Genomic DNA, 26,614 nt, shown 5'->3' with positions numbered 1-26,614 from the left:
TAATGAAACATCATTTTGATGTCTTTTGACATAGCACTTCTCTCCTGTAAGCGGAAGATCCGTGTACCCCCATTAGCCCTCCTCATTCTCCCAACCATATTATGTGGGAGTGTGACGAAGGCACTTATTCCCCTGAGAGAGATATTTATTCTCTTTCACGGGTAAATTGTGATTACTTGCAAAAAATAATTTATACAATGTATCATCTAATCTCATATGTTTTTTGTTTACTCTTTACTCCAGAATTCACTGGTTTCTTTTCTATCTATTCATCTCTTCAGTCCACACAGGTTGATCTGCGCAGTCAGCTCTGCATAACAAAAAGTAAGTCAAAACTATTTGATCTATTGCCATGGCACCACTGAATATACTTTCCCTGAATGTTCAGGGAATAAATGTCCCTCAAAAAAGGACCAAAGCCTTCCGTACTTTCCATAACAAGAAGGCTCACATAGTATGCCTCCAAGAAACACACTTCACCAAAGATTCTACTCCAAAATATATTTCTCCTTTTTATCAACAAATTTACACGGCTTCTGCCTGTACCAAGCAAAGGGGAACTCTAATTGCATTTCACCGATCCACACCATTCACCTTATCATCAGAAATTAAAGACCCAGAAGGTAGATACCTGATACTCATGGGTTATATAATGGATACAGCAATCACGGTGATTTCCTACTACGCTCCTAACAAACAACCTACACCATTCCTCTCACATATATTACAAGTGATTAATACACACAAAATAGGAACAGTGATAATGTGTGGGGATTCGAACCAGGTCCTCCTCCCATTTCTAGATAAATCACCTTTTACACCATCCAAAATAACCTCTAGATTACCTTTTTCTCAACTTCTTTCCAAATACAATCTGGTAGATTCATGGAGAGAAAGTAACCCAATGAAAAAGAAATTCACTTATTTCTCACACCCTCATCAAACCTTCACCAGAATAGATCATATTTTTCTAACAATAGGAATGATACCAGAAATTATTGCATCAGATATAATTCCGATTCCGTGGTCTGACCATAATGCAGTATACACTACTATAGCCTCAGCCATACCAAAAGCGCATGACCCAACGTGGTACTTACTGGACATAATGCTCAAACACCCACTACATCAGATGGCCATTGAACAAGCTTTAAAGGAATACATATCAATTAATAATACAACAGACATCTCCCCAATAACACTGTGGGAAGCTCATAAGCCTGTCTTGCGTGGTACAATACAAAGACAAATGGCACTATTTAAACGGGAACGCAAAAATCTAGCAAAAAAACTAGAACTCAATTTTAATGCAGCCTACATATCATTTCAAGATAATCCATCTCAGAGTACAAAATCTCATCTGGAAAAATCTAGATTGGAATACGATCTATTTCTCACTGAATCAGTTGATAAATCCCTCAAACGCTCCAAACACAATTTCTACATGAATACAAACAAACCAGGTACATATTTGGCTCGGGCATTAAATTCAACTAACAAATCTTTCAAATCAATACGTTTGAAATTATCAAAAAATGTTTACACTTGTAATCCAGTTAAAATAGTCCATAAATTTCACTCACATCTCGCAACTTTATACAAGACAAACAATGAATTTAATCCTACAGAAGCTGAATCCTTCTTCTCAAAAATAACCTTACCTGAGTTATCTCAGAATCAAAAAAGCAGTTTGGATGAGCCTATAACTATAGATGAAGTTGCTAACGCCATAAAAGACCTAAAACTTAACAAAAGACCAGGCCCAGACGGCTACTCGGCTTTATACTATAAAACATTCTCAGAAATACTCTCTCCCATTCTCACTGAAACTTTTAACAAACTTCTAGATGGACATTCTTTTCGGCAAGAAACACTAATGGCAATTGTTTGTATGATCCCAAAACCCCTTTCTGATGATACTTCCTGTGTGAATTATAGGCCTATCTCACTGTTAAACCTCGATATTAAATTATTAGCAAAAATAATAGCAAAACGCCTCAATAGCATTATAGGAAAATTAATACATAGAGATCAAGTAGGCTTCATGCCAAATAGACAGGCAGGCGATAATATACGCAGGGCAGTGTTATTGGCACATATTGCTAAAAAACGGAAAATCCCTTTATGTTTTCTATCTCTCGATATTAAGAGGGCATTTGACACAGTATCCTGGCAATATATGCAATATTCATTACAAAAATGGGGTTTTGGACCCCACTTTTTAACATGGATCAAAGCATTATATAATAAACCCAAAGCCTATATAAAATATGCTGGATACAAATCTGAAGCCTTTAATATCGAAAGAGGTACCCGACAGGGTTGCCCATTATCTCCCTTATTATTTGCCCTTATACTCGAACCCATGGCCCAATACATCAGAACAAACCAAACTATAACTGGCATTGAAGTAGGAGGTATTACACACAAATTATGTATATTTGCAGACGATATATTACTTTTTCTATCATCACCACAGGTCTCTGGTCCTAACTTAATACCAGCTCTTGATGCAGCCCTATCCGGCCTTATGATCCGGCCTTATGATTAATCCTAAGAAATGCCTAGTGCTTAATATTTCTCTCACAAACATGGAATTGATCCCGGCTAGGGCTGCACTCCCATTCACATGGGCAGAAAAATCAATCCCATATCTTGGAATTCATTTAACAGCATCTCATTCTGACTTATTCTCAACCAATTATCCTCCTGTATTAAGACAGATCACAAATCTAATAAAACAATGGTCGCAACTTCCTTTATCCTGGATAGGGAAGATTAATGCAATCAAAATGACTATTCTACCCAAATTGCTTTATCTATTCAGAGTCCTCCCTATTCCAATTCCTTCCTATTTTTTGAGAATAGTACAAAAAAGAGCAACTTTGTTTATATGGGGCTCTTCTAAACCACGTATACCTATACACACACTACATCTTCCCAAAAATAAAGGAGGCCTGGGATACCCTAATTTTACTAACTACTACAGAGCAGCACATTTGGCCAGTCTGTCCAAATACCATGCAAAACAGGAAATCCCATTATGGGTATTTATAGAGGCTTCAGAAAATGACCCTCTATTAATATCAAATTTATTATGGCTTGATCCTAAAGACCGCTTTAAAATTCATAATCCCATAACTAAACACTTCTTATCTCTCTGGGATAAACTAAAAACCAAACTAAAACCAAATATCAGTTACAATCTCCACACAATCCTCTCCTTTCTTTTATCCGGCATGGATCTACCCAAATTCTTTTAAAGCTTGGACAACATCAGGCATTCAGACACTAAATGACTTCATAGCATCTAAATCATTCCTTTCATTCCCATCGCTTAGAGAAAAATATGATCTACCAAACTCTGAGATATTTAGATATCTCCAAATCAAAAATTTCTATACACCATTCCTAAAGGGGGATACACCATTATCCCAATTATCCATTTTTGAATCAATCTGTACAAAAGATCCATTTGCTAAAGGTACAATTTCATCACTTTATAATCAATTATATGGAGTAGCAAATCTTAATAGACCCTCTTACGTTCAGAGGTGGGAGGAGGACCTGGGACGAACTTTAGAAGACACGGACTGGTCTAACATATGGCTCACATCTAAGTCATCTTCACCCAACATCTTAGCACTGGAGACAAATTATAAAGTCCTAACTCGCTGGTACCTTGTACCCGCTAGAGTGGCAAAATATTCACCTAATACCTCAACTCTTTGTTTTCGAGGATGCCCAGAAATAGGCACATATTTACACATATGGTGGACGTGCCCAGTAATCCAAACCTTCTGGAAGGAAGTCTTCGTGATTGCATCTAAAATATTTAAAAAAATAATACAACCAGATCCATATTTAACTTTGCTTAATCTAAAACCGGAATGGTTAACACTCTCTCAATTCAAACTTATGATCCAACTAATAACGGCTGCAAAACAAACAGTGGCCAAGGCATGGAAATCTCCTACATTGGTACTAGCAGAAACAATTCACAGAATGAATAATACAATGTCCCATGCTAAGATGGTAGCCATCGATCAAAATCAAATTCCAAAATTTGAAAAACTTTGGCATCCTTGGATAAAACAACAGTTCCTGTCAAACTTCAATGACTCTGTCCTGTTGCCATGGTAACAGATTAAATGACTTACAGAGACACCCATTCTAAGGCTTCAAAGAGAACTAAAAAGAATAATAAACTGACAAGCGAGACAACCTTGTGGACCATACCTCTACCTTTCAACCCTTTTTCTTCTTTCTCTTTCCTTTTCTCCACCTTACGATTAAAGCTCATTATCAGAATTTATTTGACCTATATACACTCTACTTGTAAACAATATGTATAGTAGGTATAAATCATTTAAATACCTACAAAAGTAACTAAGGAAATGATATATATCTTTAATTTAGGTTTACGTGAACCCAATGTTTAATATTTGAAATTTCATGATATTTACCTATATAAACCCTACTGTAAAACAATGAGCTTACTTTATAGATCCTTGTAAACTTACTTTATGTATCTTTATAACATTGTATACTCAATAAACTCCTTTTGACAAGGAAAAAAAAAAAAAAAAAGAAATTAAATAGGGTCAAGATGAGTGCTTCTCCACCATTTAAAAGAGAATGAATACAAGGCTTCCCCTAAATGGCTGAGGTGAAAAACATGATGTCATCCACCTATCTCTTCACCTTGACCAATCAGAGGAAGCCTTGTATTCAGTGATAAAAAATGCAAATCTTCCCCTGAATAGCAAAGAAGCACTCAAGCCGACTCTAGTTAAATACAGCAGCAGACAGGAAGTTGCCTGTACTGCTGTTGGAACACAGCACTGCTTACTGTATGTCAGCTGCACAATGAACTATGTAAAGTAAACTGAAAAGTGCTAGTCTACTTTAACTATTCATTCTTTTGTAATAGTATGTTTTTCTTGATTTTTTTTTAAATTATTATGTTGGGTTTTAAGTACTTTTTGAACATGTCCTTGTTTGGTTCGTTTTTGGACCAGGAGGTGCTAGAGTGTCCCTGGTAGCATTTACTATTACATTTTTTTTTTGCCTAATGTGTATTTTGGATATTTACATCGGTTTGCTTTGCCATTGACTACACTGTTTGGGTGGAATCTGAACAGTCCCCAAGGCCCTGAGGCATAACATTATGCTATATTCTATATGCTATAGTCTATTGTTCCATCCCACCTCTTATGATTGGTTCTAGTGGAAGCATGTACAGTGTAGCTAAGAGGCGTGTCTAATGATTCACTTCCTTCTGGGCTCTGATGCAGTTCCTGGGCCTTATCAAGGAAGGGGAGTTACCATGACGATGGATACAAAGTCCAAATTCCATTTGAGCTTTATACAATGATGCATTTAGTGCTGTGATGGTGCTTTTGCTCCAGGTAGCTTATGTAATGTGTTTTTTTGTGTAATGGTTGTTTGGCACCTATATATGATGCACTGATTGCTTTATATGCACACTAGGTGGGATTGTGGGCTGTCTTTGGGTGTTTCTGTAGGTGGATGGATTGTGATTGGGTAATGGGTATTGATGCTTTCTGTTGCTGACATTAAAATGTCCTAAACATAGTATGTTGGTAGATTGAACTTATGCTTTGATGGCACCATCTGCCATTTCACCACGTCACCCTCCATGACAGGGATTTATTGCTGTATGGAGTACACTGGACTCTTTGTGAATGCTGGAATTAAAAGTCCTATGTGTATTGGTACATTTACTTTGGCATTCATCCAAAAACAAAGTCAATTTTACAACACACATATGTAAAAATGCCTTTTTATTTATACATCAATGTATATAAAATCATGTATACATGACCCATATGTCATAGAGCTCGCTCAGAGCCATTAAAACAAATAGGCATATATTGCAAATGGTATGCACAATGCAATCAAATCATTTACAATCTGGTTCTAAGCAGTTTGCAGCAAGCTGGCCACTTCTTCAGGTCCCCCACAATCAAATGGTATACAGTATACACTATATTACCAAAAGTATTGTGACGCCTGCCTTTACATGCACATGAACTTTAATGGCATCCTCGTCTTAGTCTGTAGGGTTCAATATTGAGTTGGCCCACCCCCAGCTATAACAGCTTCAACTCTTCTGGGAGGGCTGTCCACAAGGTTTAGGAGTGTGTCTACGGGAATGTCTGACCATTCTTCAAGAAGCCCATTTGTGAGGTCAGGAACTGATGTTGAGTGAGAAGGCCTAGCTGGCAGTCTCGACTCTAATTCAGCCCAAAGGTGTTCTATTGGGTTGAGGTCAGGACTCTGTGCAGGCTAGCCAAACTTGGTCATTCATGTCTTTATTTAAATACCTTTTGTTTCATAAATCCACCATGATTCCTGTTTGCTCAACTCTCTCACAAAATTGCCCCCTCTCCAGTGTTTACTGACCTTTTCTATTGCCCAGAACTGCAATTGTTCACAACCATGTTTAACCACTTTAAATATTATATGTTACCGCGCTAGGTGATTTTTTTTTTTTTTTTTTATGCAATCTAATTACAAATGAGAAGAAAGCAGTGTCTTAAAGTGAGATACACACCAAAGTAATAGGAAAAAGAAGATGAAGCTGCGCTAATAAGTGACATACATAAATTAATTAACAGTAAGTAAATGAACCAAGAATTCAATGAAACTCAATTAAGGATTATACTTAATAAAGTCCATCAACCACAAGTGAATGTGCACATCCTGTGTTTTGAGACTGTGTTTTGAGACTGGTTGAAACAGCACCCCAAACACAGCTACAGACTTGTGAACCTCCACCACAGGCTGACGCCATCTTGTGACAAAACGCGCGTCGGGAGGAGTGGCGTGCTGACGTCATCGCGCCGAGTTCCCGAGAGGACGGGTGTTCGCTAGCCAGCCGGCTTTTTACAATTGATGCTATGATTTTATGCCTTTTATGCAATTTTTACTTTAAATAAACCTGTGTGTTACATATTACACTATAGTGAGTCCTTTTTCTTTTGGGGTAAAACTGCCTTGTCTATGGCGACTGGATAGCCCTGAGTGGTGGGTGTTTTGTCTACTACATATCAAGAGTCTATTGTGTGCCGGTATTTTACATTCCCTGGATAAAGGCCCTGGCTGGGTTGATAGCCGCAAGCACGACAAGCTTGCCCTCTGGTAAGCACGCACTTTATGTGGTGGAGGTTCACAAGTCTGTAGCGGTGTTTGGGGTGCTGTTTTAACCAGTCTCAATACACAGGATATGCACATTCACTTACGGCTAAGAGGAAATAAACCCAAAAGACAAAGGCATAATGAGCTAGTATGCATAGCATACTAGCTCATTATAAATTACTTACCTGAGATCGAAGCCCCCGAAGCGGTCCTCATTCCCCTCCTCCGTCACCGCCATATCTCCCGGAGTGACTTCCGGGTATCAAGGCTCCAGCGCTGTGACTGGCCAGAGCCGCGATGATGTCACTCCCGCACATGCGCGTGGGAGCAGCCACTAATGGCACGCTCAGCCTTAGAAACGGCACGCTCAGTGCGCCTGCGTGCCGTTGTCTATGGTACATGCGCCATAGACATCGGTGCCTGTCTTTTGCAAATATCTCCTAAACCATGTAGGTTTAGGAGATATTTCTTGCACCTACAGGTAAGCCTTAATCTAGACTTACCTGTAGGTAAAAGTGGTCTGTAAGGGTTTACAACCACTCTAATAGACTTTATTATGTATAATCCTTAATTGAGTTTCATTGAATTCTTGGTTCATTTACTTATTGTTAATTCATTTATGTATGTTACTTATTGGCGCGACTTCATCTTCTTTTTCCTATGTTTAACTAGTTGACCTCCGGAAGATTTACCCCCCTTCTTGACCAGGCCAGTGCGATATGGCACTGTGTTAATTTAACTGACAATTGCACAACCGTGCGACACTGTACCCAAATAAAATTTATGTCCTTTTTTTCCAACACAAATAGAGCTTTCTTTTGGTGGTATTTGTTCACCTCTGCGGTTTTTAATTTTTCTGCTATAAACAAAGACCAACCAATTTTCAGGTGGCACAGTGGTGTAGCGGGTAGCACGCTCACCTAGCAGTAAAAAGGGTCGCTGGTTCAAATCCCAACCATGACGCTACCTGCCTGGAGTTTGCATGTTCTCCCTGTGCCTGCGTGGGTTTCCTCCGAGTACTCTGGTTTCCTCCCACACTCCAAAGACATGCTGGTAGGTTAATTGGCTTCTGTCCAAAATTGGCCCTAGTATGTATGAATGTGAGTTGGGGACCTTGGATTGTGGGCTCCGTGAGGGTAGGGACCGATGTGAGTGTGCGATGTATGTGTGTAGCACTGCGTAAATTGACGGCATTATATGGGTACCTTAAATAAATAGGGATAATTGTAGACACGCACCCACACTCACTCAGGTTGAACTGGATGGACTGGTGTCTTTATTCAACCTTACTAACTATGCAACTATGTAATTTTGAAAAAAAACAATGTAAAGTAGTAAGTGTACAGCTTGTATAACAGTGTAAATTTGCCGTCCCTTCAAAATAACTCAACACACAGCCATTAATGTCTAAACCGCTGGCAACAAAAGTGAGTACACCCCTAAGTGAAAATGTCCAAATTGGGCCCAAAGTGTCAATATTATGTGTGGCCGCCGTTGTTTTCCAGTACTGCCTTAACCCTCTTGGGCATGGAGTTCACCAGAGATTCACAGGTTGCCACTGGAGTCCTCTTCCACTCCTCCATGACGACATCACGGAGCTGGTGGATGTTAGAGACCTTGTGCTCCTCCACCTTCCGTTTGAGTATGACCCACAGATGCCCAATAGGGTTTACATGTGGAGACATGCTTGGCCAGTCCATCACCTTTACCCTCAGCTTCTTTAGCAAGGCAGTGGTCGTCTTGGAGGTGTGTTTGGGGTCAATATGTTGGAATACTGCCCTGTGGCCCAGTCTCTGACGGGAGGGGATAATGTTCTGCTTCAGTATGTCCCAGTACATGTTGGCATTCATGATTCCCACAATGAACTGTAGATCCCCAGTGCCAGCAGCACTCATGCAGCCCCAGACCATGACACTCCCACCACCATGCTTGACTGTACACTTATCTTTGTACTACTCACCTGGTTGCTGCCACACGTGCTTGACACTATCTGAAGCAAATAAGTTTTATCTTGGTCTCATCAGACAACAGAACATATTTCCAGTAATCCATGTCTTTAGTCTGCATGTCATCAGCAAACTGTTTGTGGCTTTCTTGTGCATCATCTTTAGAAGGTTTTCTTCTGGGACAACAGCTATGCAGACCAATTTGATGCAGTGTGCAACGTAGGGTCTGAGCACTGACAGGCTGACCCCCACCCCTTGAACCTCTGCAGCAATGCTGGCAGCACTCAAACGTCTATTTCTCGCAGACAACCTCTGGATATGCCGCTGAGCACGTGCACTCATATTCTTTGGTCGACCATGGCGAGGCCTGTTCTGAGTGGAACCTGTCCTGTTAAAACGCTATATGGTCTTAACCACCTTGCTGCAGCTCAGTTTCAGGGTCTTGGCAATCTTCAAATAGCCTAGGCCAGTGGTTCTCAACCCTGTCCTTGAGTACCCCCAACAGGCCGTGTTTGTAGGTTTTCCTTTATCTTGCACAGGTGCTTTAAATCAGTCAATGGCTTGGTATTTTGGACAGCTATTTTATCTAAGAGAAATTCCCAAAACATGGCCTGTTGGGGGTACTTGAGGACAAGGTTGAGAACCACTGGCATAGGTCATCCTTATGTAGAGCAACAATTCTTTTTTTCAGATCCTCAGATAGTTCTTTGTCATGAGGTGTCATTTTGAAACTCCAGTGACCAGTAAGAGAATGAGAGCGATAACACCAAATTCATAGTTGCCAACATTGTAAAAAAAAAATTCGGGACACTTTTTTGGCTGTAGGCGGAGTAACCTTATAATTAGGGGGCAGGGTATGCATTAGTAGGTGTGGCATAGGGAAAGAGAAAAATGCAGGAAAATGGGCGTGGTTTGCGTGAAATAGTGGGTGTGGCTTAAAGGGGCATGACTCAAAGGGGGTGTGGTTAGAGTCTGAGCTAAACGAGGGATGAAGGGAGAAACAAAGGGAGAAAGAAAGGGATGGAGGGACAGCAGGCCCAGATCCTACACCACAATAGAAATATGTGTATTTCAGAAAGTTTAACAATCAACAAATAAAGATACTCCAAACACCTGGTGTTAGCGCTTCAAGCATTCTGGCACCATAGTTGTTATGGTGTCAGGGTGATTGAAGCGCATTATTATTACATTGTAATGTACATTATTACATTGTAAAATTAAATAGTTCAACTCACCATAATGCAGAACCAGTGGGAACCCCGAGTGTGACACTTGTCACGTTGCCTGCCACCAGATGCCATCAGGTGTCCCCAATAGAGTCCCTCCTTACATCTCAGGTGTCCCCAGCGGAGTGCTTCCTTACATCTCAGTGTCCCCAGCAGAGTGCCTCCTTACATCTCAGGTCGGTCAGTATGCAGTGTTGCAGTGTAGGGGTCCCTCTATGATAGGGTGTAGGTGAGTGTGGGGGTCCCTCTGACAGGGGGTAGGTCAGTGTGGAGTGTAGGGGTCCCTCTATGACAGAGGGTAGGTCAGTGTGGAGTGTAGGGGTCCCTCTATGACAAGGGGTAGGTCAGTCTGGAGTGTAGGGGTCCCTCTATGACAGGGGGTAGGTCAGTGTGGAGTGTAGGGGTCCCTCTATGACAGGGAGTAGGTCAGTGTGGAGTGTAGGGGTCCCTCTATGACAGGGGGTAGGTCAGTGTGCAGTGTAGGGGTCCCTCTATGACAGGGGGTAGGTCAGTGTGGAGTGTAGGGGTCCCTCTATGACAGAGGATATGTCAGTGTGGAGTGTAGGGGTCCCTCTATGACAGGGGGTAGGTCAGTGTAGAGTGTAGGGGTCCCTCTATGACAGAGGGTAGGTCAGTGTGGAGTGTAGGGGTCCCTCTATGACAGGGGGTAGGTCAGTGTGCAGTGTAGGGGTCCCTCTATGACAGGGGGTAGGTCAGTGTGGAGTGTAGGGGTCCCTCTATGACAGAGGATATATCAGTGTGGAGTGTAGGGGTCCCTCTATGACAGGGTTTAGGTCAAGACACATCCGAACTGGTGCACTCACTCACAGGGCTGCTGTTAGAAATTATTTGGGCCCCCTACAGCCTGAGGAGGAAAAGAGGGAGGTGGGAGAGAGGCATTAGTGAGGGGGGTGAGAGAAAGGGGGGAGGAGGGGAGAGAGGTGAAAGAGGGGGGTCTGAAAGAGGAGGGGGGTCTGACAGAGAGGAGGGGGGTCTGGTGCACTCACAGGGCTGCTGTTAGGCTGTACGGGTCTGACAGAGAGGAGGGGGGTCTGACAGAGAGGAGGGGGGTCTGACAGAGAAAGGGGGGTCTGACAGAGAAGAGGGGGGTCTGACAGAGAAGAGGGGTGGTCTGACGAAGAGGGTGTCAGACAGAGGAGGGAGGGTCTGACAGAGGAGGGGGGGTCTGACAGGAGGGGGTCTGACAGAGAGGAGGGGGGGTGGCTGACAGAGAGGGGAGGGGGGAGCGGCTGACAGAGAGGAGAGGGGGGAGCGGCTGACAGAGAGGAGAGGGGGGCGGCTGACAGAGGAGAGGGGGGGCGGCTGACAGAGGAGAGGGGGGCGGCTGACAGAGAGGAGAGGGGTGACTGACAGAGAGAAGAGGGGCGGCGGCTGACAGAGAGGAAGGGGGGCGGCTGACAGAGAGGAGAGGGGGGAGCGGCTGACAGAGAGGAGAGGGGGGAGCGGCTGACAGAGAGGAGGGGGGGCGGCTGACAGAGAGGAGAGGGGGGCGGCTGACGGAGAGGGGGGGGCGGCTGACAGAGAGGAGAGGGGGGGCGGCTGACAGAGAGGAGAGGGGCGACCGGCTGACAGAGAGGAGGGGGGGCAGCTGACAGAGAGGAGAGGGGGGCAGCTGACAGAGAGGAGAGGGGCGGCGGCTGACAGAGAGGAGAGGGGTGGCGGCTCACAGAGAGGAGAGGGGTGGCGGCTGACAGAGAGGAGAGGGGTGGCGGCTGACAGAGAGGAGAGGGGTGGCGGCTGACAGAGAGGAGAGGGGCGGCGGCTGACAGAGGAAGGGGGGGCAGCTGACAGAGAGGAAAGGGGGGCGGCTGACAGAGCAGATGATAGAGACGCACAGCACGAGTATAGGACACTCCGGGAGCATGCAGGGCTGGTGCGATTACCCACACAGTCCAGCCCTGCATCCACATGTGACCAGCTCCTCCAGGCGAATCGTGTCCTCCGTCCGTCCCGCACATGACCTGCTCGGCCAATCACAGGACACCGACCACTGCCCATTGCTGAGCTCGGCTCAAACACAGAGCGCATGGATGTTCTGGTCTTCTGGAAAATGGCGGCCGGCGGAGACATTATCTCCGCCGGCTGCGGGCCTCTACCGAAAAAAAAAAATCGTGAAAAAAGGGATTTCCCGGGACATTTCCTGGGAAACACTAAAATCGGGAAAAGGGTCCAAATCCCGGGAATATCCCGGGAAATTCTGGACTATTGGCAACTATGCAAATTTAACACACCTGCTCCCCATTTACACCTGAGACCTTGTAACATTAACGAGTCAGATGACACCGGGGAGGGTAAATGGCTAATTGGGCCCAATTTGGACATTTTCACTTAGGGGTGTACTCACTTTTATTGCCAGCGGTTTAGACATGGCTGTGTGTTGAGTTATTTTGAGGGGACAGCAAATTTACACTGTTATACAAGTTGTACACTCACTACTTTACATTGTAGCAAAGTGTCATTTCTTCAGTGTTGTCAAATGAAAAGATATATGGTAATAAAATATTTACAAAAATGTGAGGGGTGTACTCACTTTTGTGAGTTACTGTTAGCACTGTCACTGTACTAATTACACTGGCTGGGAAGGGTTTAACATCAGAGGCAATCAAAGGGTTAACTGTGTGCCTAAGCAGTGTTTTATATACTGTGTGAGGCAATGGCATCACTACGGTTGGTGTCACCCGGTGCGGAAAAAATTGATGTCACCCCCCCACCTCCACCAGCTATAGTCCCCCTTCAAAACAGACCCCCCTTCATCAGTATAGACCCCTCAGTGCAGACCCTCCTCCTCCATCAGTGCAGACCCCCCCTTCCATCAGTGCAGACACCCCCTTCCATCATTGCAGACCCTTCCCTCCCAAAGCGCCACCCAGCACATGTCCATTTGCGGGATAGGCACAGCAGTGTGTCCCTTGGACTCCCTCCTCCACCTCCTGTGTAGATGTGGGAGGCAGCTTCGCTCCGCTCCGCTGTGTGAGACAGGGAGACAGCCGGAGAGATGCGAGAGACCAGGGTAGGGGGAGAGGGTCATGCGGCATTAGAGGTGCCTATACCCACGTCCCTCTGGCGGGTGTCACCCGGTGCAGGCCACACATCCCCTAGTGGTGCCACTGGTGCCACTGGTGTGAGGTGCTTTTACTAAGGTAAGAGATGGAATTTATTTCCAGCTTTTCTGGGACACAAATTCCATCCCTTCCCACCTGTCAGAACAGCGATCTGCCTTGTTTAAATAGGCAGATTGCCATTCTGTGTCTCTAATGATTGGCAGGTGCCAGTGGATATCGGGCACCCTGCACTAGCTGATTGGCTTCTGCTGTGTGTAGTCACACAGCAAAAGCATACGCACCACCTACCCACAAGAGTCAGATCACGTGTGTATATATACATGATCCGGCGCAGAGGTGCCGTCCTGTAGCAGTAAAACTGTTATATATAGGACCTTAAAGCGGAGCTCCACCTTAAACAAAAAAATTAAAAGCCAGCAGCTACAAATACTGCAGCTGCTGACTTTTAATAAATGGACACTTACCTGTCCCAGGGTCCAGCGATGTTGGCAGCCGATCGATCGCTCGTCTCTCGGCTGCCCCCACCGCCATCCTCGGTTAGGGAATCAGGAAGTGAAGCGTTGCAGCTTCACTGCCCGGTTCCCTACTGCGCATGCGCGAGTCGCGCTGCGCGTCTACACTGGTCCCCGTTGTGTTGTGGGAACTGATGTGTTTCCCAGAACACAACGGGGGGGGGGGGCGGGCATTTGCGGCTAGCTATTCCCGGAAGTGGGTGCAGATACCTGTATTATACAGGTATCTGCACCCCCCTCCCCCCTGAAAGGTGTCAATTGAGGCACCGGAGGGGGAGGAATCCGATGAGCGGAAGTTCCACTTTAGGGTGGAACTCCGCTTTAAAGGAGAAGTCGAGCCTGAGCTTTTTAGGCTGGGCTTCTCCTCTGGGCCACAGGAGTGAAATTCGTCGTGCACTCCTGTGACCCGTTTTCAGCGGAGAGCGGACGTCAGTCAAGGCAGCTCGTCATCCCAACTTCCCAAGTCTGGATCTGCCAGCTGGCTTGATTGATGGCAGTCTCAGCGAGCCGCTGAGAAGGCCACTCCCCGCCCCTCCACAGCTTATTGCTCCAATGAGCGTGGAGGATCAGAGCAGGAGAGATGCTGACTGACAGGCAGCATCTCTCCGCTCGGGGAGGAGTGAGATGCCAAGCCATCGGCGATGTTCGGTGGTTTAGTTCTCAGTGCAGAGACGCCGGGGGACAGCTGCAGTATGTATCAAAAAAACAAAAAAAAACCATACTTCTGTTTTAAGTGTTTAGTTTTGAGATATTTAGAAGCACTATGGGTTAATTTACTAAAACTGGAGAGTGCAAAATCTGCTGCAGCTGTGCATAGTAGCCAATCAGCATCAAACTTCAGCTTGTTCAATTAGGCTTTGATAATAAAAACCTGGAAGCTGGTTTGGTTTCTATGCAGAACTGCACCAGATTGAGCACTCTCCAATTTTAGTGAATCGACCCCTATGCTTTGTATATCCTTTTTTGATGTTATACATATGTTCCCTTCTTCTAATAGTTAGAGTCCTAGAGGTCCGTCCACATACTGAAATATGCAAGGACATTGCAAAATTGCAAAATATAAATGTCCGCTTCAGTAGTACAAGAAACAAAACTTTTAAATATATATTTTTTATCTGTAACAGTAGCAACTAGAAAAGGTACAATTTCTGGGGAAATTGTGTGAAGTATTCTTGCCTCCACCAGTAGTCTACAACTGGAGTGGGCGGAGTAACTGGGAGGAGTAGCTTGAGTAACTGTTGTGTGGTTGGAGTGGCTGGAGTAACTGTGGAAAGGTTGGACTGGGCATAGTAACTTTATGGAGTGGGCAGAGTAACTGTGTGGAGTGTTTGGAGTGAGTAAAGATAGTAAACATTACACTAACCAATTGATTGATCAAATTTAAAAAGTGCACATGACAAGTTTGATAGAGTTAGAAATCTTTCATTTTTCCATTAAGATATTTGCCACGCTGGGGGCAAACTTTGCCCCATGGCAAGAGCAGTCAATTGTTGATAATATTGGGAATTATGCCGAAAGTAATTGCGACTCAACCCAAACAGCATTCAATAATAAATTGTTATGTTTGTTCTAGAGATCAGCCCAAAGCCCATCTTACAGCTTCAATTGCATCTTTGTGGTCAATGAGGGTATTGAGTGAATTAACATCTGCTGTAATCATTTTACACTCTTCTCTACAACTTAGGAGCTTTTCTGAAGGACACCAAGTATGTTTTGCAAAGATCTTTTTTTTCAACAAGGGGCTGTAGAGAAAGTGGAAAGTATGCACAGTGCTTCACTTTTTCCACATTTTATGTTACAGCCTTGGATTTAATTATAAAGACCAGTTAGGTTATTTAGTAAATTGAGCCTATTTTTAAGTGTAAATGATAATTAGAAGTTTGTAACTATTGTCTTTTAACTGAGGTTAAGGTATTTTTATTGTCTTGATAATTTCTACAGCAGGAATTTACTGATTAACTATATCGTATAGTTGTTCAATTGTGGTTATTTAATAATTTCTCATTCAAAATGACTAAGTATTTAGTATGTTGGAATGCTCAGTGCCGGTTCACACAAGGGCGACCTGTCGGGTGACAAGTCTCGCTCCATTCAGTACAATGAAACCGTTCTAATAGGAACGACTCAAGTCGCTCTGACTTAGAAAAAGGTTTCTGTACTACTAGGGGGCGACTTCGGAGCATTGACATCTATACAGAAGTAGTTTTGCAAGCCGCACTGAAGTCACGCTGTACGGGGCGGCTTCAGAGCTGGACGGGAGTCGGGCCACTTTGAAGCTGCCCCTGTGTGAACCGGCACTCAGAGATGATTTTGTATAATAGAGCTATATACAGAATAGGGCATGGAAAATAATTCCTTATATTTAAATATATCAGCAATGGCAATGGTTGATTTTGAAAATGTCATTCCTCAAATAAAATACTCATTGGAGTAACTCAAATATTTTATACACACACACACAAACACACCACAAAATTAATAATTTAACTATGTAATTTTCTGCAGTTAGGGAACAACTTTCAAAACACATGTGCTAATATTAGCAGAATCCCGATTTGTTTTTTGTTTTTTTTATTGTATAGGGCAGTGCTGACAAGTGATATCTACCTCTGTTTAACTTTGTGATGTTTTAATTCTCAAACATAACCTATACATTGTGATATCTTTACTTACAGCCATATAGAAAACACCATTTCACCAGATGAAATAATTATCGTTTGCATTCCATAAATGAATTTACGATGGGAAAGAAACTTTTTATGGCTCAAAAGCGAGGAGAGACACGAGCAATATGCTTGGGCATTGGAATGATTATATGTTCGGTAATGATGTTTTTTCTGTTGGGAGTCACCATTCTACCTAAGTATATTAAAAGGTACATTAAATTTATTGTTAAAATATTTAAAATGAGCTTCTTTTATTTGCTGTCCACCCTGTCAGAAATCTAGTCCTATTCACTGTCCTGCACATTCTGTAGTGTTATCTCAATCTCATTAGAATGTTTATTAAGACTACAGGATTCCACCATCCCTGTTATACTGAGAAATGAGAGAAGGTGTTCTTAAAGCTGGCCATATACAGGTAGAATTTCAACTGAAATAATCTAATATGTTTGTTTTTGTAGTCATTAGTGGATCAAATCAATGGTCTTTTTTTACTACGATAATGAGAAAATTTGAAGGAGCAGAATGGAAATTTTTCTTGAATTAATTTCTAACAGTGTATGTGGTTTGCATTCAGTAAAGTCCATTCATTCTAAAATCAAATGTTAAAAACAAACAATATTTTGAATGACATTACAATTTTCTGAGAATTTTCGTATGAATTTTTCTAAGACTTCTTAATTTTCATTTGAAATTCTATCCATTGTGAGATTGGGGTGAGTAAACTCGAGTAGCAGGTGCATTTACAATGAGCTGCGCTAGTCCAAACTGCAGTTTTATGGCGTGGCAGCCCACTTTTATTGAGTTAAGGAAAAGTTCACATATACATCAGATGCCCATGCAGGGGTTTCTTCCACATAACATGAATTAACGAAAATACCAAGCCACCTGGCTTATGTGTTGGCAGCACGGCTGCTCCTCTTACCAGTCCTTTGAATGTGTCATTCAGCTCTCTCAGAACACTTGGCTCTCTAGCCTTCAGTCGCAGTGCCCTGCTGCATGGCCCACCTCTGGCCTAAGGATTAGGGTTTCTCCTGACACCCCTGATAGGAGCTGACTTACATAGTTGCCAACAGTCCCGATTTTCCCAGAACAATCCCGATTTTGGGACCCTCGTCCCGATCGGAGGCTGTCCCGAATCGGGATTTGCCCAGGGAAAATCGGGAATGTTTGCAATTTACAGTTTTTTGGAAGCTGGCTTCAGAAAAATGGCCGCCGGTGCCGCCGCCGCCACTAAATCGCTCCCTCTTGTGTTCAGTAGAGAGGGGAAGGGGGCTTGATCCATGCAGCCAATGAATCGGCTTCTCCTCTTGCACGAATCGGCCCCTCCCCTCTCCACTGAACACACGGCGCCGGCGGCCGCTGTATGTGCCCACTGCTGGGGCATGGGGGGCGTTATGGGAGGGGAGGGTCTGCACTGATGGAGGGGGGTCTGCTGAGGGCGTCTGCACTGATGGAGGGGGGTCTGCTGAGGGGTCTGCACTGAGGGGGGTCTGCTTTGAGGGGGTCTGCACTGATGGAAGGGGGTCTGCTGAGGGGGTCTGCACTGAGGGGGGGTTTGCTCTGAGGGGGGTCTGCACTGAGGGGGGTCTGCACTGATTGAGGGGGGTCTGCACTGAGGGGGGTCTGCACTGAAGGGGGGCCTGCACTGATGGAGGGGGGTCTGCTGAGGGGGTCTGCACTGAGGGGGGTCTGCACTGATAGAGGGGGGTCTGCTGAGGGGGTGTGCACTGAGGGGGTCTGCACTGATGGAGTGGGGTCTGCTGCGGGGGTCTGCTCTGAGGGGGTCTGTACTGATGGAGGGAGGTCTGCTGAGGGGGTCTGCACTGAGGGGGGTCTGCTCTGAGGGGGTCTGCACTGATGGAGGGGGGTTTGCTTAGGGCGTCTGCACTGATGGAGGGGGGTCTGCTCTGAGGGGGTCTGCACTGATGGAGGGGGGTCTGCTCTGAGGGGGTCTGCACTGATGGAGGGGGGTCTGCTCTGAGGGGTTCTGCTCTGAGGGGTCTGCTCTGAGGGGGTCTGCACTGATGGAGGGGGGTCTGCACTGATGGAGGGGGGGTCTGCTCTGAGGGGGTCTGCACTGATGGAAGGGGGTCTGCACTGATGGAGGGGGGTCTGCTCTGAGGGGATCTGCACTGATGGAGGGGGGTCTGCACTGAGGGGGGTCTGCATTGATGGAGGGGGTCTGCACTGATGGAGGGGGGTCTGCACTGATGGAGGGGGGTCTGCTCTGAGGGGGTCTGCATTGATAGAGGGGGGTCTGCACTGATGGAGGGGGGTCTGCACTGATGGAGGGGGGTCTGCACTGAGGGGGGGTCTGCACTGATGGAGGGGGGTCTGCACTCAGGGGGTCTATACTGACTCTGCTGGGGGCACCTGATGCAAGGACGGACTCTGCTGGGGGCACCTGATGCAAGGAGGGACTCTGCCGGGGGCACCTGATGCAAGGAGGGACTCTGCCAGGGGCACCTGATACGAGGACAGACTCTGCTGGGGACACCTGATGCAAGGACAGACTCTGCTGGGGACACCTGATGCAAGGACAGACTCTGCTGGGGGCACCTGATGCAAGGACGGACTCTGCTGGGGGCACCTGATGCAAGGACAGACTCTGCTGGGGGCACCTGATGCAAGGACAGACTCTGCTGGGGGCACCTGATGCAAGGATGGACTCGACGACATGGCAGGTGACACGCTCAGGGATCCCACTGATTCGGCATTATGGTGAGTTGAATGATTTAATTTTATATTACAATGTAATAATAGAAATAATGCGCTTCAATCATCCTGACACCATAACAATCATGGTGCCGGGATGATTGAAGCGCTAACACCAGGTGTTTGGAGTATCTTTATCTGCTGATTTTTAAACTTTCTAGAATACACATATTTCTATTGTTGTGTAGGATCTGGGGCTGCTGTCCCTTCATTCCTCTCTCCCCCTTTACCTCTCCATCCCTTATTCATCTCAGACTGTAACCACACCCCCTTTAAGCCTTGCCCCTTTGAGCCACGCCCACTATTGCACGTAAGCCACGCCCATTTTTTCGCCGCGGTGCGCGAAGCGCGCCGCAGTTTTATTTTTTATTGCTAAGCCACGCCTACAAATGCATGCCCCACCCCCTAATTATTATACAGCTCCGCCTACAGCCAAAAAAGTGTCCCACATTTTTTTTTGCAATGTTGGCAACTATGAACTTAAATCCTGGAGACCTGATGGCTTGTAGCTGGGTCCTCTGACCCCTTGATGAGACCTCTGTCCCATGGCTCCTGGTTGGGCCCCCCTTACCCTGGGTGAGATCTTCCATCTCCCACACTGGGAGCGGTCTTCAAACTGGAAGCTGTCTCCAAAAATGAGAGCTTTGAGCAATTCTCAGACCTGACTATGTAATGACCCTGCACCTGTGTAGTGAGCCAGGTTGCAGGCGTCTAGCAATACCTGCACCCAGGATTGATTGTTCTGATGCAGAACTACCAAACCTGGAGAGATGCTAGTTCTTAACCTTGTATTAACCCTTAATGAGACTCCTGGGTCACGTTTTCCTATAAACTTATAGTGACAGAGCCTCTCTCTCTCTCTCTGTCACACCATCTATGGCTAGCTTCATTCATAACATGCTTCTTGTCCTAGGATGACAACTCCAGTTCCTTCATAGAAACAGTAAAGTAAGTGAGCTTTGTTACCATAGGAAAGAAAGTGTGTTACTGACTGGGTCACCAGGGCAAAACAGAGCAAAAAGCCTGAAAAAAAATTACTTTAGTGACCACATCTAAGGACTGGTAAACTGCAAAACATTATTTTTTTTTGGTTTAGAAGCACTTTAATTTTTAGTGTCTGTTTTACTAACCTTAAAACTTTCCCTTGCTTAAAGGAAAATACAGTGATAAAAAAACACCAATAAGCCTACATAATTTCAGTAGCAGCGTATAAATAAACAGGAGAGTAATTATGAATCACAGAACCCCACAGCAAAATGTTGATGCTTCTCCAATGGTACCCTCCTTTTTCCAGTTGAATCTCTAATGCCGCGTACACATGACCGTACTTTCCAGCAGAAAAAGTCAGACGGAATCATTCCATCAGACATTTCGATCGTGTGTGGGCTTCATCGGACTTTTTCTTTCTAAAATTCTAAAAAATAGAACATGTTTCAAATCTTTCAGACGGACTCAATACCTATCGGGAAAACCGTTCGTCTGTATGCTAGTCCGATGGACCAAAAACGACGCAAGGGCAGCTATTGGCTACTGGCTATTTGAACTTCCTTTTTCTAGTCCCGTCGTACGTCATGGCGTTCTAAACGAACTGACCTTGGTGTGATTGTGTATAGGCAAGTCCGTTTCAGCGGAACTCCATCGGAAAGACTGTCAGAGTCTACTCTGACGGAAAGTCCGGTCATGTGTACGCGGCATAAGACATCAACAAGTATTTCTCAACCGTAATAACAGTTGGCAGCATATATAGGTGTGCGATTTATGTCGCTGGCCACCAGTGGTAATGGAGCCTTACCACTGCTAACAAGCTACCTGTGCTGAACGCCAATATATAACTTCAACTTACAGGTACTCTGTGGTACCCTATGCAAACCCCCTACTAGTTTCTTCTTTTACTTTGATTGTCAATGTACAGCCCCCTATTTAAGTATACCGATGGCTAGTGTAAAGGGCAAGAGCCCCTAATAAAACCCCTTTACATCATTGGTTGGTGTAAATGCCCCAGTATGTGGCAGTCAGTGGTGCATTGCCCCCTTACATTGTTAGTCAGCGGAGAGAGGCCCAATCTTTATTAGTAGTTAGTAGAAATACCTTGCTATATTGGTAGTCAATATTATGTACCCATTACCTTCGAAGGAAGTGAAGTGTACCCTTACTTTGTTGGTCAGTGTATAATTTCCCCATTATGTTTGTATTTTATTTGGTGCCCGACTGCACTGGTGCTCATTTAAAACGCACGCCATTATATTGTTGTTAATGGTCATTGACGCATCCTGTTATATTAATGGTTAGTGAATGGTATCCATTACTTTGGTAATCAGGGGAAAACTTGTCCAAGGCCTTGGTAGTCAGAGGAGAAGAGTCTGTTACACTGGTGGTCAGTAGAAAATGTCCTTGTGTTGGTGGCCAGTGGGAGTGGTCAGGGGGAGTACAAATGCTACCTTACAATAAAGCTCAGTGGGAATTAAAATATTCCACTCTGACAATGGTAGTTAGAGGAAAAAAGACTAAGGACCAGTTCACACCACAAAAATGCACTCCAGATCCGTTCTGGATGCATTTCTGCATGCGCGTTTTTAACCCGTTTTCGATGCGTTCCGTTGTGTTTTTGGTGCGTTTTTGACACGTTTCCGGAAGCATTCCAGGTGCTTTTTTCCTTTTTTTTCTTTTTATCTTTTTCACTATACCAGGGTCCAGTACATTTTTGATGCATTCCAGTGCATTTTTGTTGCTTTTTACTGAATTCCAGTACAGTCCAGTGCAGGAAAAATGCGCATGTTCTACTTTTTTCTCTAGCACTGAAAAGCCCTGGAACTGACTGCACTGGTGTGAACTATGCTATTGGAAATCATATAACCCACTTTCCATGCGTTTTTGATGCAGAACAAAAATGCACTGGACTGCATGTGGTGCGAACTGGCCCTAAAATAAAGTTTTAGTGTCAGTGTGGTTGCATACATGACAGCAATAGAGAAGAGATGCTGCTTTGCTTTTATTGCTGCTGAATAACATCTCAAATGGAACTAGGAGACCACCACTGGGTGGGAAAGCAAGCCACCCTGGAACTCTCTGAACTATGGATGCCAGTCAGGTCCTGGGAATTAATGGACAGGTAAAGAGAGCACTGCAGGCTTCTGCCACCCAATTCTCTTTTCCCTGGTCCCTCCCCAAATATTATTTTATTTATATTAAACAATGGAAAAAGGCAGATTCATTTCCATAAATGGTATCAGTAATGAAAATCAAGAGAAAAAATGTTATATCCCTGATATGGCCCAAATATTTCAAATTTTGACTCCTCAATCCAGAGCACCTGCTGCCATTTTTCTGCACCCCCCTGTTCCTATGTTGTGCATAGTTGAGTCGCTTAGCCCGGTTTCCACATCAGAGGTTTGGGTTTTTGGCTGCAATTCTTCCATGAAAACCATTTCTGGTCAAACTTCTCCGGGCAGTAGATGGGTGTACCTGGGTCCCACTGCTTTCTGCAGTTCTGTGCTGATGGCACTCCTGGACATCGAAGGGAAGTAAGCATAATGTGCCTTTCATCTGCTGCATTAAGTTTCCTTGGCTGACTACTATGTCATTGTCTATGGTCCTCAGCATTGTGCATTTCTTTGTGCTTCTTCAAAGGAGCTTAAACAGCACTTCTGCTTTGAAATCTTTGCCAGGGAAATACCTTGCTGATGCAGTATAACTACCTTGTATCTTGTTGCTGTTCTCATTCTTACCAAGGTGTATTACCTGTAACTAGGGATGGGCGAATGGTTTGGCCTGAGCATAAGTTCAGGCCGAACTTTGGTTGTTCGGCCGCTTGGCGAACTCCGAACAATATACGGTGTTCGGGCAAATTTGAAAGCCGCAGAACACCGTTAAAATCTATGGGACGGTAACATGAAAAACCAAAAGTGCTAATTTTAAAGGCTTATATGCAAGTTATTGCCATAAAAAGTGTATGGGGACCCGGGTCTTGCCCCAAGGGCCATGTATCAATGCAAAAAAAAGTTTTAAAAACGTCCGTTTTTTCGGGAGCAGTGATTTTAATAATGCTTAAAGTGAAAAAATAAAAATCAAATATTCCTTTAAATATCGTTACATAGTTACATACTAGTCGAGGTTGAAAAAAAGACACAACTCCATCAAGTCCAACCTATTTGTGTGATTGTTATGTCAGTATTACATTGTATATCCCTGTATGTTGTGGTCGTTCAGGAGAGAATAAGTTCAGTGCTCGTAACCTTTCCTCATAACTAATGTCCTCTAGTCCCTTTATTAGTTTTGTTGCCCTTCTCTGGACTCTCTCCAGTTCCAGCACATCCTTCCTGAGGACTGGTGCCCAGAACTGGAAGGCATACTCCAGGTACGGCCAGACCAGAGTGTTGTAGAGTAGGAGAATTATAGTTTTATCTCTGGAGTTAATCCTCTTTTTAATGCATGCCGATATTCTGTTTGCTTTGCTTGCAGCAGCTTGGCATTGCATGCCATTGCTGGGCCTATCATCTACTAGGACCCCCAGGTCCTTTTCCATCCTAGATTCCTCCAGAGGTTCTCCCCCCAGTGATTAGATTGCATTCATGTGTTTGCCAACCAAATGCATTATTTTACATTTTTCTACATTAACCCTCATTTGCCATGTAGTTGCCCACCCCATTCACTTGTTCAGATCTTCTTGCAAGGTTTCCACAACCTGCAGAGAAGATATTGCCCTGCTTAGCTCAGAGATTGAGCTGTTTATCCCATCCTCCAGGTCGTTTATAGATAAATTAAATAGGATTGGTCCCAGGACAGAACCCTGAGGGACCCTACTTTCCACCCTGACTATTCCGAGTGCTCCCCATTTATCACTACCCTTTGAACGCACCCTTGTAGCCAGTTTTCAGTCCATGTACTCACCCTATGGTCCATGCTAATGGACCTTACTTTGTACAGTAAACGTTTATGGGGAATCGTATCAAATGCTTTTGCAAAATCCAGATCCAGTCTACGGCCTTTCTTTATCTAGATGGCAGTTCACCTCCTCATAAGAGGTTAATACGTTGGTTTGGCAAGAATGATTCTTCATGAATCCATACTGATTACTAGGGATGAGCCGAACACCCCCCGGTTCGGTTCGCACCAGAACCTGCGAACGGACCGAAAGTTCGCACGAACGTTAGAACCCCATTGACGTCTATGGGACTCGAACGTTCAAAATCAAAAGTGCTCATTTTAAAAACTAATTTGCATGGTATTGTCCTAAAAAGGGTTTGGGGACCCGGGTCCTACCCCAGGGGACATGTATCAATGCAAAAACAACTTTTAAAAACGGCCGTTTTTTCGGGAGCAGTGATTTTAATGATGCTTAAAGTAAAAAAAAAAAAAAAAGTGAAATATTCCTTTAAATATCGTACCTGAGGGGTGTCTATAGTATGCCTGTAAAGTGACGCGTGTTTCCCGTGTTTAGAACAGTCCCTGCACCAAATGTCATTTTTAAAGGAAAAAATCTCATTTAAAACTGCTTGCGGGTTTAATGTAATGTCGGGTCCTGGCAATATGGATGAAAATCAGTGAGACAAACGGCATGGGTACCCCCCAGTCCATTACCAGGCCCTTTGGGTCTTGTATGGATATTAAGGGGAACCCCACACCCAAATTAAAATAAGGAAAGGTGTGGGGCCACCAGGCCTATATACTCTGAACAGCAGTATACAGGCGGTGCAAACAAGACAGGGACTGTAGGTTTGTTGTTAAGTAGAATCTCTTTGTAATTTTGAATGGGTACATTTTTAACGTGTTTAGCTCCAGCCAAAAAATCTTTTTTAAGCTTTTTGGAAAACATAGGGAAGGGTTATCACCCCTGTGACATTTGTTTTGCTATCTTTCCTCCTCTTCAGAAGATTTCATCTCACTTTTTGTCCCAATGGATTGGAAAGCATCAGTGGAAAGGAGAAATGTTTTTCCCATATTAACTCTTACAGGAGAGAATTTCCCTTCCTAGGGGTAGATTTCATCTCACTTCCTGTTGTCTCCTTCCGTTTGCAAGTAGGAGTCGTTTGTAAGTTAGATGTTTGAAAGTAGGGTCCTGCCCTATATACTCAGCAGAAATTTGGGCCTTAGGTGTTGCTGTGGCCACAACACTGTAAGCCCTCACAGGGCCCTGCTGTGAAATATTAGATCAAGAATTGTAATTACATGCCCCTGTTGAACAGGAGCTGAAAAATTAGGCCTTAGGCACTGGTGCTGGTGCCACAACACTGCAACCCCTCACAGACACTCTAGTTGGAACGCAGGAACGAGCCCTGCTGCAAAGTATTGCATCAAAAATTGTAATTACACGCCCCTGTTAAACAAGGGCTGAAAAATTGGGCCTTAGGCACTGGTGCTGGTGCCACAACACTGCAACCCCTCACAGACACTCTAGTTGGAACGCAGGAACGAGCCCTGCTGCAAAGTATTGCATCAAAAATTGTAATTACACGCCCCTGTTAAACAGGGGCAGAAAAAATGGGCCTTAGGCACTGGTGCTGGTGCCACAACACTGCAACCCCTCACAGACACTCTAGTTGGAATGCAGGAACGAGCCCTGCTGCAAAGTATTACATCAAAAATTGTAATTACACGCCCCTGTTAAACAGGGGCTGAAAAATTGTGCCTTAGGCACTGGTGGTGGCGCCCAGAACCAAAAATGTTCTTACAAGCTATCAGCGTGATGATTGAGGAGGAAGAGGATAATTACTCAGGGATAGTCACTCAGCATCAGCATAGGCAGTCTTTGAAGGGATCTGAGATTTCAAAAAAAATTATTCGGTTACATCAGCATCAGGTGCTTGGTAGCTGGTGGTGATCCAAGACTGATTCATTTTTATGAAGGTCAGTCGATCGACCGAGTCAGTGGACAGACGCACCCTGTGATCGGTTACCACGCCTCCAGCAGCACTGAATGTGCGTTCCGAAAGAACGCTGGATGCAGGACAGGCCAGTAGCTCAATTGCATACTGTGCAAGCTCTGACCAGTGATCCATCCTCAAGACCCAGTAACCCAGAGGATTTTCAGTGGGAAAGGTGTCCAAGTCTGATCTTGCCCCTAGGTATTCCTGCACCATGTAAAACAGACGCTGGCGATGGTTGCTGGAACCGATCATACCTTGGGGCTGCGGACCAAAAAATTGTCTGAACGCATCGGTCAGATGGCCACCTTCTCCACCGCTCCTTCTTTGACTGACCGAAGCCTCAGCAACACGTTGTCCAGAAACAGGAGTTTGTAACCTCCCAGTCTCTGGGAACGCGTTGCACAGACCTTTCTGCAAGGCCTCCCGAAGATGTTTCATC

At 44.6% G+C, this 26,614-nt stretch overlaps 1 protein-coding gene across 3 annotated transcripts in view; it reads left to right on the top strand.

Annotated features, from left to right (window-relative positions):
* KCNMB1 (potassium calcium-activated channel subfamily M regulatory beta subunit 1) overlaps positions 1-26,614 on the top strand; it is a 164,401-nt gene that overhangs the window by 57,688 nt on the left and 80,099 nt on the right. For all 3 annotated transcript variants that reach the window (XM_073620742.1, XM_073620741.1, XM_073620740.1), the window contains one exon: positions 16,607-16,806. In XM_073620742.1, the coding sequence (XP_073476843.1) occupies positions 16,673-16,806 (134 nt within the window). In that variant the 5' untranslated portion in view covers positions 16,607-16,672. The remainder of the gene's footprint in view (positions 1-16,606; positions 16,807-26,614) is intronic.

Source organism: Aquarana catesbeiana, linkage group LG03 (assembly GCF_042186555.1).
Source record: "Aquarana catesbeiana isolate 2022-GZ linkage group LG03, ASM4218655v1, whole genome shotgun sequence".
Lineage (NCBI taxonomy): Eukaryota > Metazoa > Chordata > Amphibia > Anura > Ranidae > Aquarana > Aquarana catesbeiana.
Note: the sequence above shows the minus strand (reverse complement) of the source record. Positions and strands in the feature narration are given on the sequence as shown.